The 14,708-nt window shown below is 52.0% G+C and overlaps 1 protein-coding gene across 1 annotated transcript in view; it reads left to right on the forward strand.

Annotated features, from left to right (window-relative positions):
- Positions 1-14,708, forward strand: part of DOCK4 (dedicator of cytokinesis 4) — a 132,349-nt gene that overhangs the window by 45,082 nt on the left and 72,559 nt on the right. Inside the window, 2 exon segments of the mRNA XM_078598856.1 lie at positions 2,228-2,376; positions 9,466-9,553. Of these exon segments, the coding sequence (XP_078454982.1) occupies positions 2,228-2,376; positions 9,466-9,553 (237 nt within the window).

Here is a 14,708-nt window from a genome sequence, read left to right on the forward strand (position 1 = left end):
TCTGATCCTCCGGTGTCCTGAAACAAACAGCGCGTTTTGCCGTGGTGTTAACTTTGCGGTGTTGGCACGCCCTGGCTTGGAGACGTTCAGGGCTTCATTTCGGCCGGGTCTGTCTGGGTCGGCGGCCCTGAAAATATGTCCTCACCTTGTCATACCACATCAAGTGTACCCCTTGCTGCGGCTGTGCGGTTACTAGTCGCATGCCTGCTCTAGTCTGCGAGCGACCTTGAACATGTTGATTGAGAAATTCGTCTCCGGGTATGTTGTTGTGTTGTGTCCATTCGTGGTCTCTTGAGGGTCTATCGTGACACAAGTAGGGATAAGAGTATAAAGAAAAGACACTTTTCCCATTTTTCTTATTTATCGGTGTCGTATGGCGACGCAAATAAAACATCCGTTCATTCCGATTTTTCGCACAGCAGCGCAAACCCTTGAGCTGGAGAACGTCACACGGAAATGGGTACTGCAGAGCTACCTAAGAGATGCACTCCACGTCATCTCTGGTCCACACAGTGGGGCCAGTGCTTTCCCCATCTCGTGCAGCCGTGCGGTGACAGCATGAGTCACCGTGTCGCACTCAAAGTGATGTTTCTTAATTCTCGGAATTTGGAGCTGTGAAAAGGAAGTCACAGCGACGGTGACCTCACTCGGCAGCAATTATGAAACGTTGAAAGCGGAACATCACTCTCGCTTCTAGATTTGAAGCTTTCGTGACTGCAAGGATTCATATTCTTTGGGTTTTTCGGTAAAGTCACGTAGGTAAAAAAATTAAAATTAATAAAAATGAAATAATAATAAAATAAAAATCACGACGTTTCGGAGGCACGAAGCTTGTGTTGCCTCCGAAACGTGACTTTACCGAAAAAACCTAAGAATATGAATATCACTCTCGCTACCGAGTGCCTTGGTCTCTCTTTCCCAAGATCGCAACCTGCTGCGGCTGGGGGTGAGGGAGGGTCACTTCATGATGTCGTGAACTTGATCGTGTCACACTCTCCTTCCTGTGCGATCCTTACCTGTTGACACCATAGTGCCGTGATTTTAAAAGGGCCGGGGACTACTTATTTGTCTATTTATTTATTGATGTGTTTATTGCTTTATTTAGAAAAACTTTTCTTTCGGCGGGGGGGGGGGGAAGCGCAACAAACATAATATTTTTTTTTCATTTTTTAATTTCACCTTTATTCAACCAGGTAAAAAAACCCTTGAGGTTAAAAACAGATTGGGACTGGCCACCTGCTTGCTGTGCTGCCGCCTCATCGCCCACCGCGGGGGCGGCTGGCCTGCGCGTAATCGCTTCGGCATCGCAGTGCCCATTGATGATTAGGTTCTATAATGAGATAAGCCAGCGATGGAACTGAGACAATATATCGTGTGTGTGTGTATATATACAGCCCAGCCACCACGTGCCTAAACGGCTTTTATTCGGCCGGATAGAGGGGGCTAAACGGGCACGGCACGGGCTGGAGAAGAGACGGAGTGGTCTGATCTACCGCGCGACGTGCACGTTTTGCCGAGTGTAGACGACATCGTGTATGTATGTTGAACTTTTTTCGCACCATACGTAGCCTACCATGCTAATCGGAGTTGCGGGGAGAAGGACAACAAACTAACACACAACGGGTGTGGAGCTGAGTGGACTTGCCGATGACTGGTACCAGCGGTGTCAAGATCGGCCTCTGTGGAGGAGGCTCGTGAAGGACGCTGCTACTGGGCAGTTGGAGGCAGTCACCCTCCAACAACAACGGAGGGCAGAGGAGCGACGCTCACAACAACGAGTGGAGCGCCGGGCGGCTAAAACACAGCAAGTTGGCACAGTAGGGGGCACAAGGTGGTGCATCGGTCAGTCAGTCAGTCAACCCATGGCACCTGGGTCTGTCACGTGACCTCCTGCCAGCAGGCGTTTGACACTTCATGTGGCCTTAAATTGCACGTAGCCCGGTACAAGTACTGTGGTGATGTCACCGCGAATGGCGGTTGTTGTTGTTGTGAACTCTGGGTAATTACTGATAGCGTACCGGGAGTCAAAACGGTGAGTCTCTATGAATCTCCGTGAATCTCCACGTATCGTTGTGAGTCTCTATGAGTCTCCATGCATCTGTCTAAATATCTACGTATCTCTACGAATCTTTACGACGATCGTGACCAACGATGGCTACGACGATACTAACACAAGTGCCTCCTACCCCCCTCCTGCGTCCGTCGGTGTCTCCGTGTGGCCATGCAGAGGAACCACGGCGATCTGTTCCACCGGCTGCGACACGTCATTCAGGAGCTGCTGGACCTGCGCCGGCAGCTGCTCTCCGGAGTGCTCACCCAGGAGCAAATCCGTGACGTCAAGCGCCACTCCACGGCACGCCTCGACTGGGGCAATGAGTGAGCGGGGGGGGGGGGTGGGGGGCATCGTCGGGGGCAGCTGAGGGCAGGGCTGGGGTGTTGAGTGAGCTGGGTGTTGGGGCAGCTGAGGGCAGGGCTGGGGTATTGAGTAAAAGGGGTGTTGGGGCAGTTGAGGGCAGGGCTGGGGTATTGAGTGAGCTGGGTTTTGGGGCAGCTGAGGGCAGGGCTGGGGTATTGAGTAAGAGGGGTGTTGGGGCAGCTGAGGGCAGGGCTGGGGTATTGAGTGAGCTGGGTGTTGGGGCAGCTGAGGGCAGGGCTGGGGTATTGAGTAAGAGGGGTGTTGGGGCAGCTGAGGGCAGGGCTCGGGAAATGAGTGTGGCATAGAGCGTTGAAGAGCATGGCTGGGTTAATGAGTGAGAGGGGCATTAGCGCAGCGGAGGTCAGGGCTGGGGTAATGAGTGAGTGTGAGATAGGGGGCAGTGGGGGGGTCGGGTTGCCACCTGTCCTGGCTTTTCCAGCATCATTCTCTCGTTGAGGTGGCTGCCCAGGGAAATCTGCGAGTCTTCCCGGTTCATTAAAAGTCCCGTTTATTTTTTTCGGTTGCTGAACAATACCGTACCGTATCACGCTCCACGCATTGTGTTTAGAACACAGCTCTCCCCACCCCTCTCTTGGCTATTGTGCAATGCTGTTCTTTCCACGGTACGTCCCTGGGAGACACGACGTGGGACAGTATCTCTAGACACGACGTGGGACGTAGTCTCTTCTAGATGATAATGTAAAGGTGCACCGCTCCAGCGATTTCCTAATCTCCTAAGAGGAAGAGTGTACCGGGAGCGCCGCAGTAGGGCAAACAAGCCGTCATCAATCCCAGAGATTCTTTGGCGGGATCGGTTCATCGGGTGCTTTGCTCGGGATATCGGTGTCGGTCCGCATCTTTGAGCGCCGTTTCTTACGCGGCGCTAAAGTCGGAGGTTTCGAGGGCTCTGGCTGGCAGCGCTCGAGAACGGCATGCAGGGGTGAAGACTACGATACACAAACACCCACGCACGGGCACGTGGTGGCAAGCGTCCGCGCGATGTTAGCGGCACCCCGTCAAAGTCGCAACGGACGAGCGTTGTCGCTCACTGTGAAATTGAGCAAGACCGTTGTGATTATGCTTTGGGTCTTTTGGTAAAGTCACGTAGATAGAACAATAACATTATAAAAATGTATAATTAAAATAAAGTGAATTAAAAAAAGAATACAAAATTTGCACCTGATTGCTTGTGTTGCAATTGAAACGTCGTGATATTTTTATTATTTTTTATTCACTTTTTCATCTTTATTTTTTATTATTTTATTGTTCTATCTGCGTGACTATACCGAAAGATCCAAAGAATATGAATTCCTGCAGTCACGAAAGCGTTAAGTCAAGATTTAACCGTTGGGATTATTTGTTATTATTCGAAGAGCTTTTGCGAAAGGGATGACGGTGGGGGGGGAGGGGGCGGGTAGAGGAGGTAATTCCCAAGCGGAGGAGTGCGAAGCGAGAAGGATGAAGAGAGGGAGAAGTTGTTGTTGTTGTGACCTGCAGACGTGGTGGTTGAACTCGGCACGACAGAGACGCAACCTTCAGAGTGGAGGGCTGTGACCGAGCGTAGGTCCAGCCTTAAATTTGTGAGCGCATCAGTGTCTGCGGGGTGGGCTGCTGGAGAGAGAGCGAGTCTGTGGTGGTGGTGGTGGTGACGACGATTGGGTGTAGGCATGCATGGCTTGTTGGCCTGGCGGGGTTTGTCTTGGGGTTTGGAGAGTTGAGCCTCCTGCAACCTGGAGTTTGGGGTAAAAGTCACGGATGCAGGAAAAATTGCTGACTCGCCAGATGCCGCATTCCACAGGGCAGCGCCATATGGCTTCACAATTTGTTCCGTGGTAACCGGAAAAAAAAAAACCCCGACGCTAAAATTAACACGTTTGAGCAGCAGGAACGGCAGCAGCAGTAGCAGCTTATGTAACGTGATATATAAACTGTCCTGTTATAAGCCATCACGTCTAATCCTTTGGTATTATGCCACAGATATTGACGAGTGCCGCTATTTATTTTTCTCTCTCTCGCAAATGACATTTAAACGACTGTTTTTCGTACTCGCTTAACCGTCTAATAACAGCCATTTATTTATTTGCTTACACGTATTTGGACGTTTGGCACGGGTTTTTTTTTTATTTTTTTCGTGTAGGACGTTACTCAGCGTTGCCGTGCAGTTCGCGAAATGCGCGCGTCCCACGCGTTCCCGTCTGCTTCCTGCCCGGATCCTGTCTGCCGCCGTGGCAGATGTTCCCTGCGGAGGCCAGAGGGCAGAGGTCAGAGGGCAGTGGGGCCAATGAAAGGCAGTGGGGGGGTCATGCGAGATGGAGGGGGAGAGCGAAGTCGTAGGTGGAGCAGGAATGAGCCGGGATTGTGGCGGTGGTGTAGAGTGGCCGTGAATGGGAGCAGCCTGGCAATGCTCGTTGGGTTGGGGGGGATGTTAACTACCTCGCCTGGTATACAGGAGGTCGTGGGTTCGATCCCGACCCTGACGCCTGCTGCTGTATATTTGGTGTTTGCGTGGCTCTCTCCGGGTTCGTTGAGCTATCATTTGCGGGGCGGTCGCTTCTGAAAAGGAGATATACAACCCAAGTGGGCCTTACCTTGTAAAATAAACATAGTTTAGTTTAATACAGTAGTTCCCTTGGTTAACAGTGATATCGGTTAATGTTTTTTTTTAATTAACGTTTTTCCTCCCATAGGACCCCATGGTTTCGACTAAAGTCAAAATTGTTGATTAACGGTGCGTTTACGTGATGCACGCGAGCCATGCCTTCAGCCAATCAGTGATGCCTATTTGTGAGCCGTTTAGACCTCGACTGGCTTCGTTTACATTACGTTTCCTGTTTTCGCAGTGGAAACAGCTCTCTTCCCATGTTAACAGTTATTTCGGTTCAACAGTAGTTTTCGTAGAACGGATTAAAACACGTCAACCGAGGGGACCACTGTAGCTCAGTTTTAGTTTAGGCCCGGCTGGCGAGCGCGGAGAGACCGACGATGGTGGAATGTCCACGCGGAAGGATATTGCATTTCTCTGCCCCCACACCGGCTCCCCTGGGGAGCGAATGCTCGCAGCGCCCTAATAGATTGAATAAGACAGCGCATCAGGGGAATGTCCCCCCCCCCCTCCCCATTAGGACGTGCGCGCGTCTTCCCCCGATCGCCGCCGCCGCCGACGTTTCATCGAACTTCTCTCCGCTTTGGCGCGGAGGCGTTTTTCAATTAGTTGTCGAGGCATATCGATCTGCGTGAGAGGGGGGGGGTGGCGGCTGAGAGTGAAGAAGACAAGGTTGCGGTGAGTAGCGGCAGGGCAATGAGAGCAACTCCTTTGACAGTTGTGTGTTTTTTTTTTAAACCGAAGACGTCGACAAAAGTGACTGCCCAAGATGCTGGATGGCCAAGCGGTCCGCCCACTCGCTGCCGAGCCGTTTGTCTACCCAATAGGGTACTCGAATAGGGGTTTACGAAAAATGGACCACCAGCAATTATTTATTTTACCAATGAAGGCTCACTTGAGCTCTATGGCTCGTTTTCAGAAGCGACCCGGCCACAAGTGATAGCTCAGCAACGTGGCTTAGAATGTGGAAATGTACAGCAGCAAAATACTTTAAACACACGTCGATTGTAAATGTGGAGGGAAAACCAAGAGGACCCGGAAAAAAATCCCATTAAACTCCAAACATACAGGCATCAGGGTCGGGATTGAACCCACGACTTCCTGTATGCCAGGCGAGGTAGTTAACATCTCACCACCGCGGACCCCATAAAAGTGGCTCCTCATTCCCATTTTAATGCTGGTGCGCCAGCCCGAATTCTAAATTATCTGCATGTAAAAGGTGAATGGAATCCATGGTGGGTTTTTGCGCAGTCCGTGGGCTGCTTTGACCCTTTCACCTTAATTGGCTGGTAAGTATAGAGAGACACGATTGGTGATAAGCGTGCATTGTGAATCTCGAGTTATGACGATGACTTTAACCCATCTTTTTTTAAGTCTTGTGACCAAATCCTCTTCATTGGCGCACTTGCCCTTGCTTGGATGCTGCACATCAAAAAAATAAATTATGAAACCGCTCTGCTTTCACAATGCTCACGTGATGCCGCAGATTTGCGAGATCCGTGGCGTGCGCGCCACTTGCGTTTCGGAACATTTTGGAAAGCCGCGGCAGTGAAATCTGGCTCGTGTATTCCTTTGGTAAGCGGCGAGCTCACCGCCCTTGTGGAGCCTTTCTGCACGGCTGAAAATCTAAAGGCAGTCCAATTTGCCCAAAAGAGAGTGAGAGCGAGTAAAAAAAAGAATAGAAAATCTGAAGCCAAGCCGCTGCGTTCAAAATTATTTCGCACATGTTGGATGTGGCTGCTCAAAAGCGGCTGGCTCCCTACGCGCTGGCTCACTCACGACGCACTGCCTCGCTCGCTACGCGCTCACTCACGACGCGCTCGCTTGTGCCGCCGCTCACGGTTACTGCTGCTAACGACGACTTGCCGGCTGTTCCACGGTGCAAAGATAAAGCACGGGCCGAGGGGTCACGGGCAGGGGAATGCTTCGCCGCTATGAAATTGCTTCCTTACAAATGCCTGGCCGTCCATTCCACTCTTTAATTCTTTAACTCACCCCCCCCCCGCCGCCGCCGTCACCGCCAAACCAACGAATTCCTCGGCGGTATTCTGCGCGGCGAAAATCACGAGACCTTTCGCCCGTTTTTAATATTCCTTTCCCGCGCGGCACACGTGGCGGTTTGGTACAGGTTTGGGATGCTTCCCCCCTCCACCCCCGTAGGCTTTTCCCGAACGGGCGACGAATATTAATAATTGTGGAAACCGCGTTCGTCAGGATCATAGGTCCGCCCACGGGTTAATGAGGTCGCAGGTTTGCTGTAGGTTTTTTTTCCATCCCCCCCCCACCTCTTCCCGGCACGTGCATCTGCCGGCGCGGCCGTTCCGTGGTTGCTTGTTCGTCACGGTCGTTGCGATGCGGCGCTCACGTGGCGACCTATTTTTAGCCAACGAGCGCTTGGCATCGACCGTGGCATCGGCTCCCGAGCCTTTGCATTCTGGGTTTATTTTTTTGCAGACCGCAGTTTTTGCCCAGGCGGCCCCCGTCGGGGGCGGCCTCCGCGAGTTCCGGCCAGAGGTCGCAAACGGGTTTTGATTTCTTACCCGTACCCGTACCCGGCCGCACCAGTGTCGCAAATGGGTACCCGTACCTGTACCCGGCCGGGTACGGGTACCCGTTCCCTACCCGTACCCTACCCGAAATGAGTGACAAACGGTTACTCACCAGTGACTCACGGCCTATCCGTACCCGTACCTGGCCGCACCAGGGTCGCAAACGGGTACCCGTACCCTTACCTGGCCGGGTACGGGTAGCTGGGTATCGGGTAGGGTACGGGTATCGGGTACCCGGTTGCGACCTCTGGTTCCGGCGACCTTCGGGGGAAGGCGTCGGGAGCGGACGGGTGGGATATTGCCAGGGCTGTGTGGCGGGTCGCCGTGCGTCTGCTCGTGCAGCGGCTGCGGGGTCTGGCAGCGGGGCAGAAAGCGTTTGGCAGCAAAGGTGCGGGGGGTGGCATCAACTGCAGTTTGAGAAAATTTAAATGGAAATTATTCCGTACGTTTGTTTTCGTTGCGCACTATTGTATAGCGGGGATTAGCGTGGTTGGCTATGTACAGTGCGAAAGAAGTTGGACATACATACAGATATAGACTCGCACGAAGTCCCATAGATTTACACAGAGACCCATAGTTTGTTGTTCTTCCCCCGCACCTCCGATTCGCACGGTTGGCTACGTACGGTGCGAAAGACGTTCAACATACATGCGTAGATACATTTCATGCCGGTCACCCGGACATCTGAAACGTCCGGGAAGCTTTCGGCGGCATGTTTGAGAGCTCCACTAATTGGATGTTACCGTGGCAATACACGGTGCTCCTTTTTGTTGTTTGTTTTTGAATCGGGCCGATGGCCCCCCTGAGACCCACTGTCTGTTCTTCCGAGGGAGAATCTGCTCGTGGTAATGAGTACGCTTCCTGTTTTATGGCAGTTGTGCTTCGAGATTCAGTTTATCCACAGCGAGGGAGAGGAGGGAGATGATGAATGCTTATTGGTTGTTGTGACTCTGATGACGTCGATTGACCTAGTCACCGTCAGTCGCCTCCTTGTCACTCGTCCGTCACTACTACCACGGGTACCGTTCCCATGAACTTCGCTCATTGAGTTGCTGAGGATTTGGTCTTCAAGACTGACCGTTTCGTCTCGTGCTGTGTTGAACCACCACACTGTAGGTCACCAACCACACTCACCCAACCCACCCACTCACCACGCTGCATGTCATAACCACACACTCACCCAACCACCACATCGTAGGTCAGAACAGCACACACACTCACCCAACCACCACATTGCAGGTCACGCACCCACTGACCAGTGCTCTACGTAGCTCTCTGCTTCTCCGCCCGCATTGCTTTAATTTGGAATTCCCCCCCCCCCCCCCACATTGTCTATTGTTCCAATGTCCTAATGATAACCTTGCTCACTCCCAAGAGAAATGTATGAACTCTTTTATCTATTCGACTTTGAATAGTTCTATGTGTTGCTGGTCGCTCGGCGCTTCGGGCCTTTGCTCGGCAAAACTGTGATGAGTGAAAAATAAAAAAAGTAACGGATCAAAGTATGCACGAGTTCATGCGCCCCAATCTAGGAATGGCAGCGAACAGTCACGGAGACATGCCCATTGGCAAATATCAACGCAGCCTCGTGGAATTTCCACCACCAGCTCACAGCTACCGGCAGACATGAGCGTCCCCCCCCCCCCCCCACAATCACCTGACTTTTGACGGTCACTGTGTTACGTGCTTAAGGAGGACGATCAACAGTAGAGATGTCGCTCTCAATAGCATCGTGGTGTGTGAGAACAGCACAGGCTGCTGCTGCTGTTGCTGCTGCCGCTGCTGTTGCTGCCTTTGCTGCTACTGCAAGCGCCCCACAAATGCCGAAATCATCGACTGCCACACAGGCGGCGTACAGAGGGTGACTTGCCCGTGGCCGTGTGTGTGCGCGCGACCAGGCAGCTGGGCCTGGACCTGGTGCCGAGGCAGGAGGAGTTCCGGATGGTCGACCCTGACGAAATCAGCGTCACCGAGTTGTTCCGGCTGGTAAGGCGAAGAAGAAAGAAACAACACACTGACACCCACCGTGCAGAGGGGGGCGGCATCTCCTAGACCACAACCCCCCCCCCCCCACGTGCTCTCCGCGCCGGCCACAATCGTGATTGGCATGGGGGCTGCCACCTTTGGATTCAACAAACTACGGTCAAATATCACGAAATGAAGGGTCAATGAATGTACGTATGTTGAACTTCTTTCGCAGCGTACATAGCCAACTATGATAATTATCAGACGTGCGGGGCGGGGAGAATGACAAACTAAACACAAAAAGCAGTTTTAGAGGAATGAGTTTTCAATCTCGATTGAAAAGTGCGTAGCTCCCAGTAGCTTCCTAATATCGGGACGAAGGGGGTTCCAAACGGTCGCAGAATCGCATCCAAAAGCGCGCGATGCGGAGACTGCCTTTGTTTGTTGGCTAGTCAGTCATATGTCCTGGATAAAATGCCTTTGTTTGTGTGTGTGATGACCGTGTGAAGCTGCATGCGAGCTATTTAATGGGTCAAGAGTCACAGTTGTGCTGAGCCAGACCTATCCAAAATCTGAAATCGTCCGCACTAATTATGCACGAGTGGAAACACTTATTGATGGGCATGTAGCGCGTTGAACGCGGCAGCAATTCGAGTAAATTGTCGAGATTCGGGGTCACGGTTTAATTCAAGAGTCCATAATTTTTTTGTCCCGTTACCACTGTCTTCTTTATGGTATTTGTCGTTTCTTTGTGCGCGTGTGTGTGTGTGCGCGTGTGTACACAGGTTTATCCGCTCCAGTAGGTAGGCTAAATGCAACGCTAGCGTATAATTTGCATGTGATTTGCATAAATCATAAATGCATTCGCATGCATATATATACACACACACACACACTTCCATGCATCTATCAGTGCCATTGCACGTACGGCAATACCGCACTAGTTACCCAGCGATCGTTAAACGCGTCCCGCGGCTAGGCGCCACGTAACGGCGTACCATCGTCACGCTGTCACGGCCGTGTGAATTGCCTCAGGGTGGAGTGAAATTGGTCTCGAAAAAGCTGGTGGTCATAATGATCGTTTTTTATCACATCGGTGTTGGCGTCCACATGACCCTTCCCATTCACGGCGTTGGCGATTCCCTTACGGGCTTGGAGAGGTTTGAGACAGGTACTCTGCGGCCGCCTGCCCTGGCTACCTATCTACCCATGGGCCCTGACCCAGGGTAACCAGCTCTGGTCGGTGGCGAGATGTTAATTCCCTCGCCTGGTATACAAGAGGTCGTCACGTTCGATCCCAATCCCGATGCCTGCATGTTTGGAGTCTGCGTGTCTCTCTCCTCGTGGTGCCGTGGATTTTTCTCTGGGTCCGCCGGTTTTTCCCTCCAAATTTAGAATCAACGTCACACGTTTAGAGTATTTGATTCCTATAAATTTCCAAGTGATAAGCCACTTCGTGGAGCTATCATTTGAAAAAGAGCCTTATGGCTCAGTGGGCCTTGCCTGGTAGAAATAAAAAATACATGATCAGTTTAGTTTGTTGAGTTTAGTCCAAAATACCCAGGACATGATGATTTCTTTGCTTGTTTACCCAGGAAAGCCTCACCGAGTCTCAACAAATATTTTCTGGAGGGTCCTGCCAAATGTTTTGCACTGGGGGATGCGATGTTGCTCCGTGTTATCCCAATTGATTCCTCAGCATTTGGATGTATGGCCAATACCAGTTACATTACGTGTTTTATTTTAGCTATTGGAGGAAAACCGGAGAACCTGGAGTTAAAACCATGCAGAACACGGGGGAGAATATACGAGCTCTATCCGTATATAAAGGCGTCCGAGTATGGAATCTAACTCGGACTCTTCTCGCTGTGAGGCACAGCTGGTTGTACTGCTGTGCTACCAACCTGCTGACCAAATCATATCGCGGGAGGAAGAATGTTTCAGAGTGCCGGAGGAGGGGAGAGAACTGCATGCGATTGCTTCGTCTCGAGCGGTGTGAAGCCGCTCACCGAAACACGACATTCTTGCTGTCCCGCGGAGACGTAGACTTGCCAGGACAGCTGCCTCAACAAGCGGACAATCTTCAGAAAATCAGGACAGGTGGCAACTCTCTAACCCTTCCAGCCAAGGATTCACTTCTCTGCACTCGATGCCAGGATGCAGAGGGAGCTTCAGGCCACCGCGAGTGTAAACGTTGTGTTCGAGGCGTATTTGAAAATAGATTCCAGCACGGCGGGCGCTTTCTCCTGCCAGGTCATTTGGAAGCTCGAACTTTCCCAACCCGCCCCCCGCGTGTTTTCTCGCTTCGGGCCAACACGGCAGTGCCGGCGAGAGTGGAGATCGTATGAGAAACACGCCAGCTGTTCGGGAGCTCCTCTTGAAAAAAAAAACAACGGTTTCTGTCCTCATCACTCAGCAGTCCTGAGTCACGCCTAATGACCGTGTCGCCAACAGACGCTCGGATTGTTAGCATTCAACCTGTCGGCGAGTGGGAACACACAGTGAGAGTCAGGATATTCCAAACGATGTCTTTCTGCGTTTTTACCGATCTACCCCCAATTCAAATCCACTCATTCGACGTCGCACGCCAACGATGATTGTTAGACATTTGGCACGTGACGCACTAAAGCAACCTTAATGTTATATATATGTATGTTTTACAAATATAATTGGCGCTGTGACATTTAAGCTGTTAAATAGTAACTTTTTACCGCTAACATTTTATTTATTTCCTCCGTTCTCTTCCTAAAGCAGACGGGGGGGGGGGGCGAGCGCATTTTCTCATCTGATGTAAATAAATGGACCAAATTATCGCCTCTGGGAGCCGTTCAAAGATCAATGAGAACACTATCATTTATAGATGTTGATTACCCTATGAATAACCCAACTGGTAATGCATATCCATTTTCATTTAAATTCATGCATTAACCCCTCCCCCCCGCACCCTCCCCCCCCCCCTCCCCCCCTCTGGTCTTCGCACCTGATTGGCTCACAAGCGACGACGTCACATTTTTACCGCCTCTATTTAAGACCGAGGCAGGAGGATTATTTCACAACTCTGGCTGTCGACCTGATGATGCTGGTTGTTGTAATTACCGGCGCAACGTCACGGTACTCGAATTGCAAATGTCGTGGGGTTTACCCTCCAACGCACCGGTGTTGCTGTACTAGTAACGAATTGGCACGTTCTGCTTACGTGACAACCCCTTACTCATTGGCCGTGTCGGGTGGTGGCGGGTTTAACGACACATTTTTATTCACGCGATCTAACCCAAAAACCTCTAATCGTGGACGTGATTCCCACTGTTGTCGGTCCAAACTCGCCTTCGGGTCGACCTCTTGCCGAGTTAACGCGGGCAAACGGGGACATTTCCCGACAGGCGCACGTGAACCCTGCCGGAGCGCCGCCGGGTCGCGACGGCCCGACGCTGTCGCTCTGCACGCGTTGTCGTGAAATTCTTCGAGGAATCCGACGCGGAAATGCGTCGGAGAGCCGCGCAGCACAACCCGAGAAGCAGCCCTTGGCGCTGTGCACAAACGCGCAGTTGTGCACTTGAAGGCCCAACAAGGAAAACGGCCTCTGCGTTACCTTTTTTTGCCAGTGTCAAAATGATGGAAAGAAAGAATGTAATGCTTTGGATGCTTGACCCGAGCTATCCATGCTGTGATACTTACATCGCCTTTACACTCCTTGCCTTGTGGCCTAACGCCGGTGGTGAGACTAGGCCACCAAGCAAGCTGCCGTCTCGGGTGTAGGTCAATCAGTTTCAAAGACAATGCCGACTTTATCGGAGCATGTTTGACTGCATGATTTACCACAAACACGGGTGGTTAATGCAGCTTTGATGCCTCGCAATCGGTGCCTGTTTGGTGTTTGAACATATTAACAACTCCCGTGTTAGTGCCGGGAAAAGGGTTAAAGCGGATTCTTATTTTCAGCGAAAACAGTGAGTTTGCATCCTACAAAAGTCATTTCCTGCTCATCCGAGCGTTGAAGTGTTGTTTGCATTCCCGTGGCGGGTTTGCGAGTCTATCCGTAGGACAGCCACTATTGACTTACCCACAGTGCGTGGTATTGACTCCCTGGATAGATGAGCTCGGTCAACCCTCAAGCAAAATTGGGAAGTCAGCGGCAGAGGGTCCTGCTCCCTCCACTGCTGAGCCACCCTCAACCGCATCCACTGCAAAAACCGTGGCAGGCAGCAGATGCGGATACCCTGATGCACAAATGGAAAAGTCTCCAGTGTGCGACTGTGGTGATCCAGAACAGAGCGTACAACGTCTGACGACGCAATGCCCGATCCACAAATACGAAGGAGACATCGCGGCGATGCACTCCGCAGCTCTTGATGCGGTTGCCTGGCTTGACCGCCTCAATGTGAAATTGTAGTTGTTGTTCTGCATCAGCCATAGCAAAGAAGAAGAAGAAGCCACCTGGCTAGTTTTCAGGCGGGTCCTGCGTTGGGATGTTTGGTAAATTCCGCTCGTGAGCGTTTGTACTCGTGGGAAGAAACCAGAGTACCTTGAGAAAACTCCCACGTACGAGGGGGAGGGGTGACGCTAACAGCGCCGCACAGATGGATTCGATCAACGTGTTGTGTGCTGTGTGATCTGACCACCTCGTGGACCAGCGGGGGGTTTAGGAGCATCACAGATTGGCACGATCCACCAACTCTGCTCCTCCAGGCGTGCGCCACCGCGCCCGTCTCGTTACCGGCAGTGTTGCCACCTGCCTCCGCCTCATCATCGTCGGCCATGATCTATCCGCTGCTGTATGAAGGCCTCCCTAAGCTGTCGCCGTCTCTCACGGTTCTGCGATGGGACAATGACAGTCGCCGTTCGCCAACAAGCGGCGGTGACATCACCACGGCGCTTGTGCCCGGCCAGGTGCACTCCGAGGCCATTTGAAGTGTGGAAGGCTCGCTGGCAGGAGGTCATGTGACAGACCCAGCTGCTGTGGATTGACTGACTGAGATGACTGTCAAGATGCACCAGCTGTGCCACCCTACTGTGTCAACTTGCTGTGTTTTTCATCCGCACCCGCCGCTCCGCTCGTTGTTGTGAGCGTCGCTCCTCTTCCCTCCGTTGTTGTTGTTGTTGTTGGAGGGGGCGACTGCCTTCAACTGCCCCAGCAGCGTCCTTTGCGAGCCCCCCCCCCGGCACCTGCACACCAGCT

Source organism: Lampetra planeri, chromosome 11, assembly GCF_965212315.1.
Source record: "Lampetra planeri chromosome 11, kcLamPlan1.2.h2, whole genome shotgun sequence".
Lineage (NCBI taxonomy): Eukaryota > Metazoa > Chordata > Hyperoartia > Petromyzontiformes > Petromyzontidae > Lampetra > Lampetra planeri.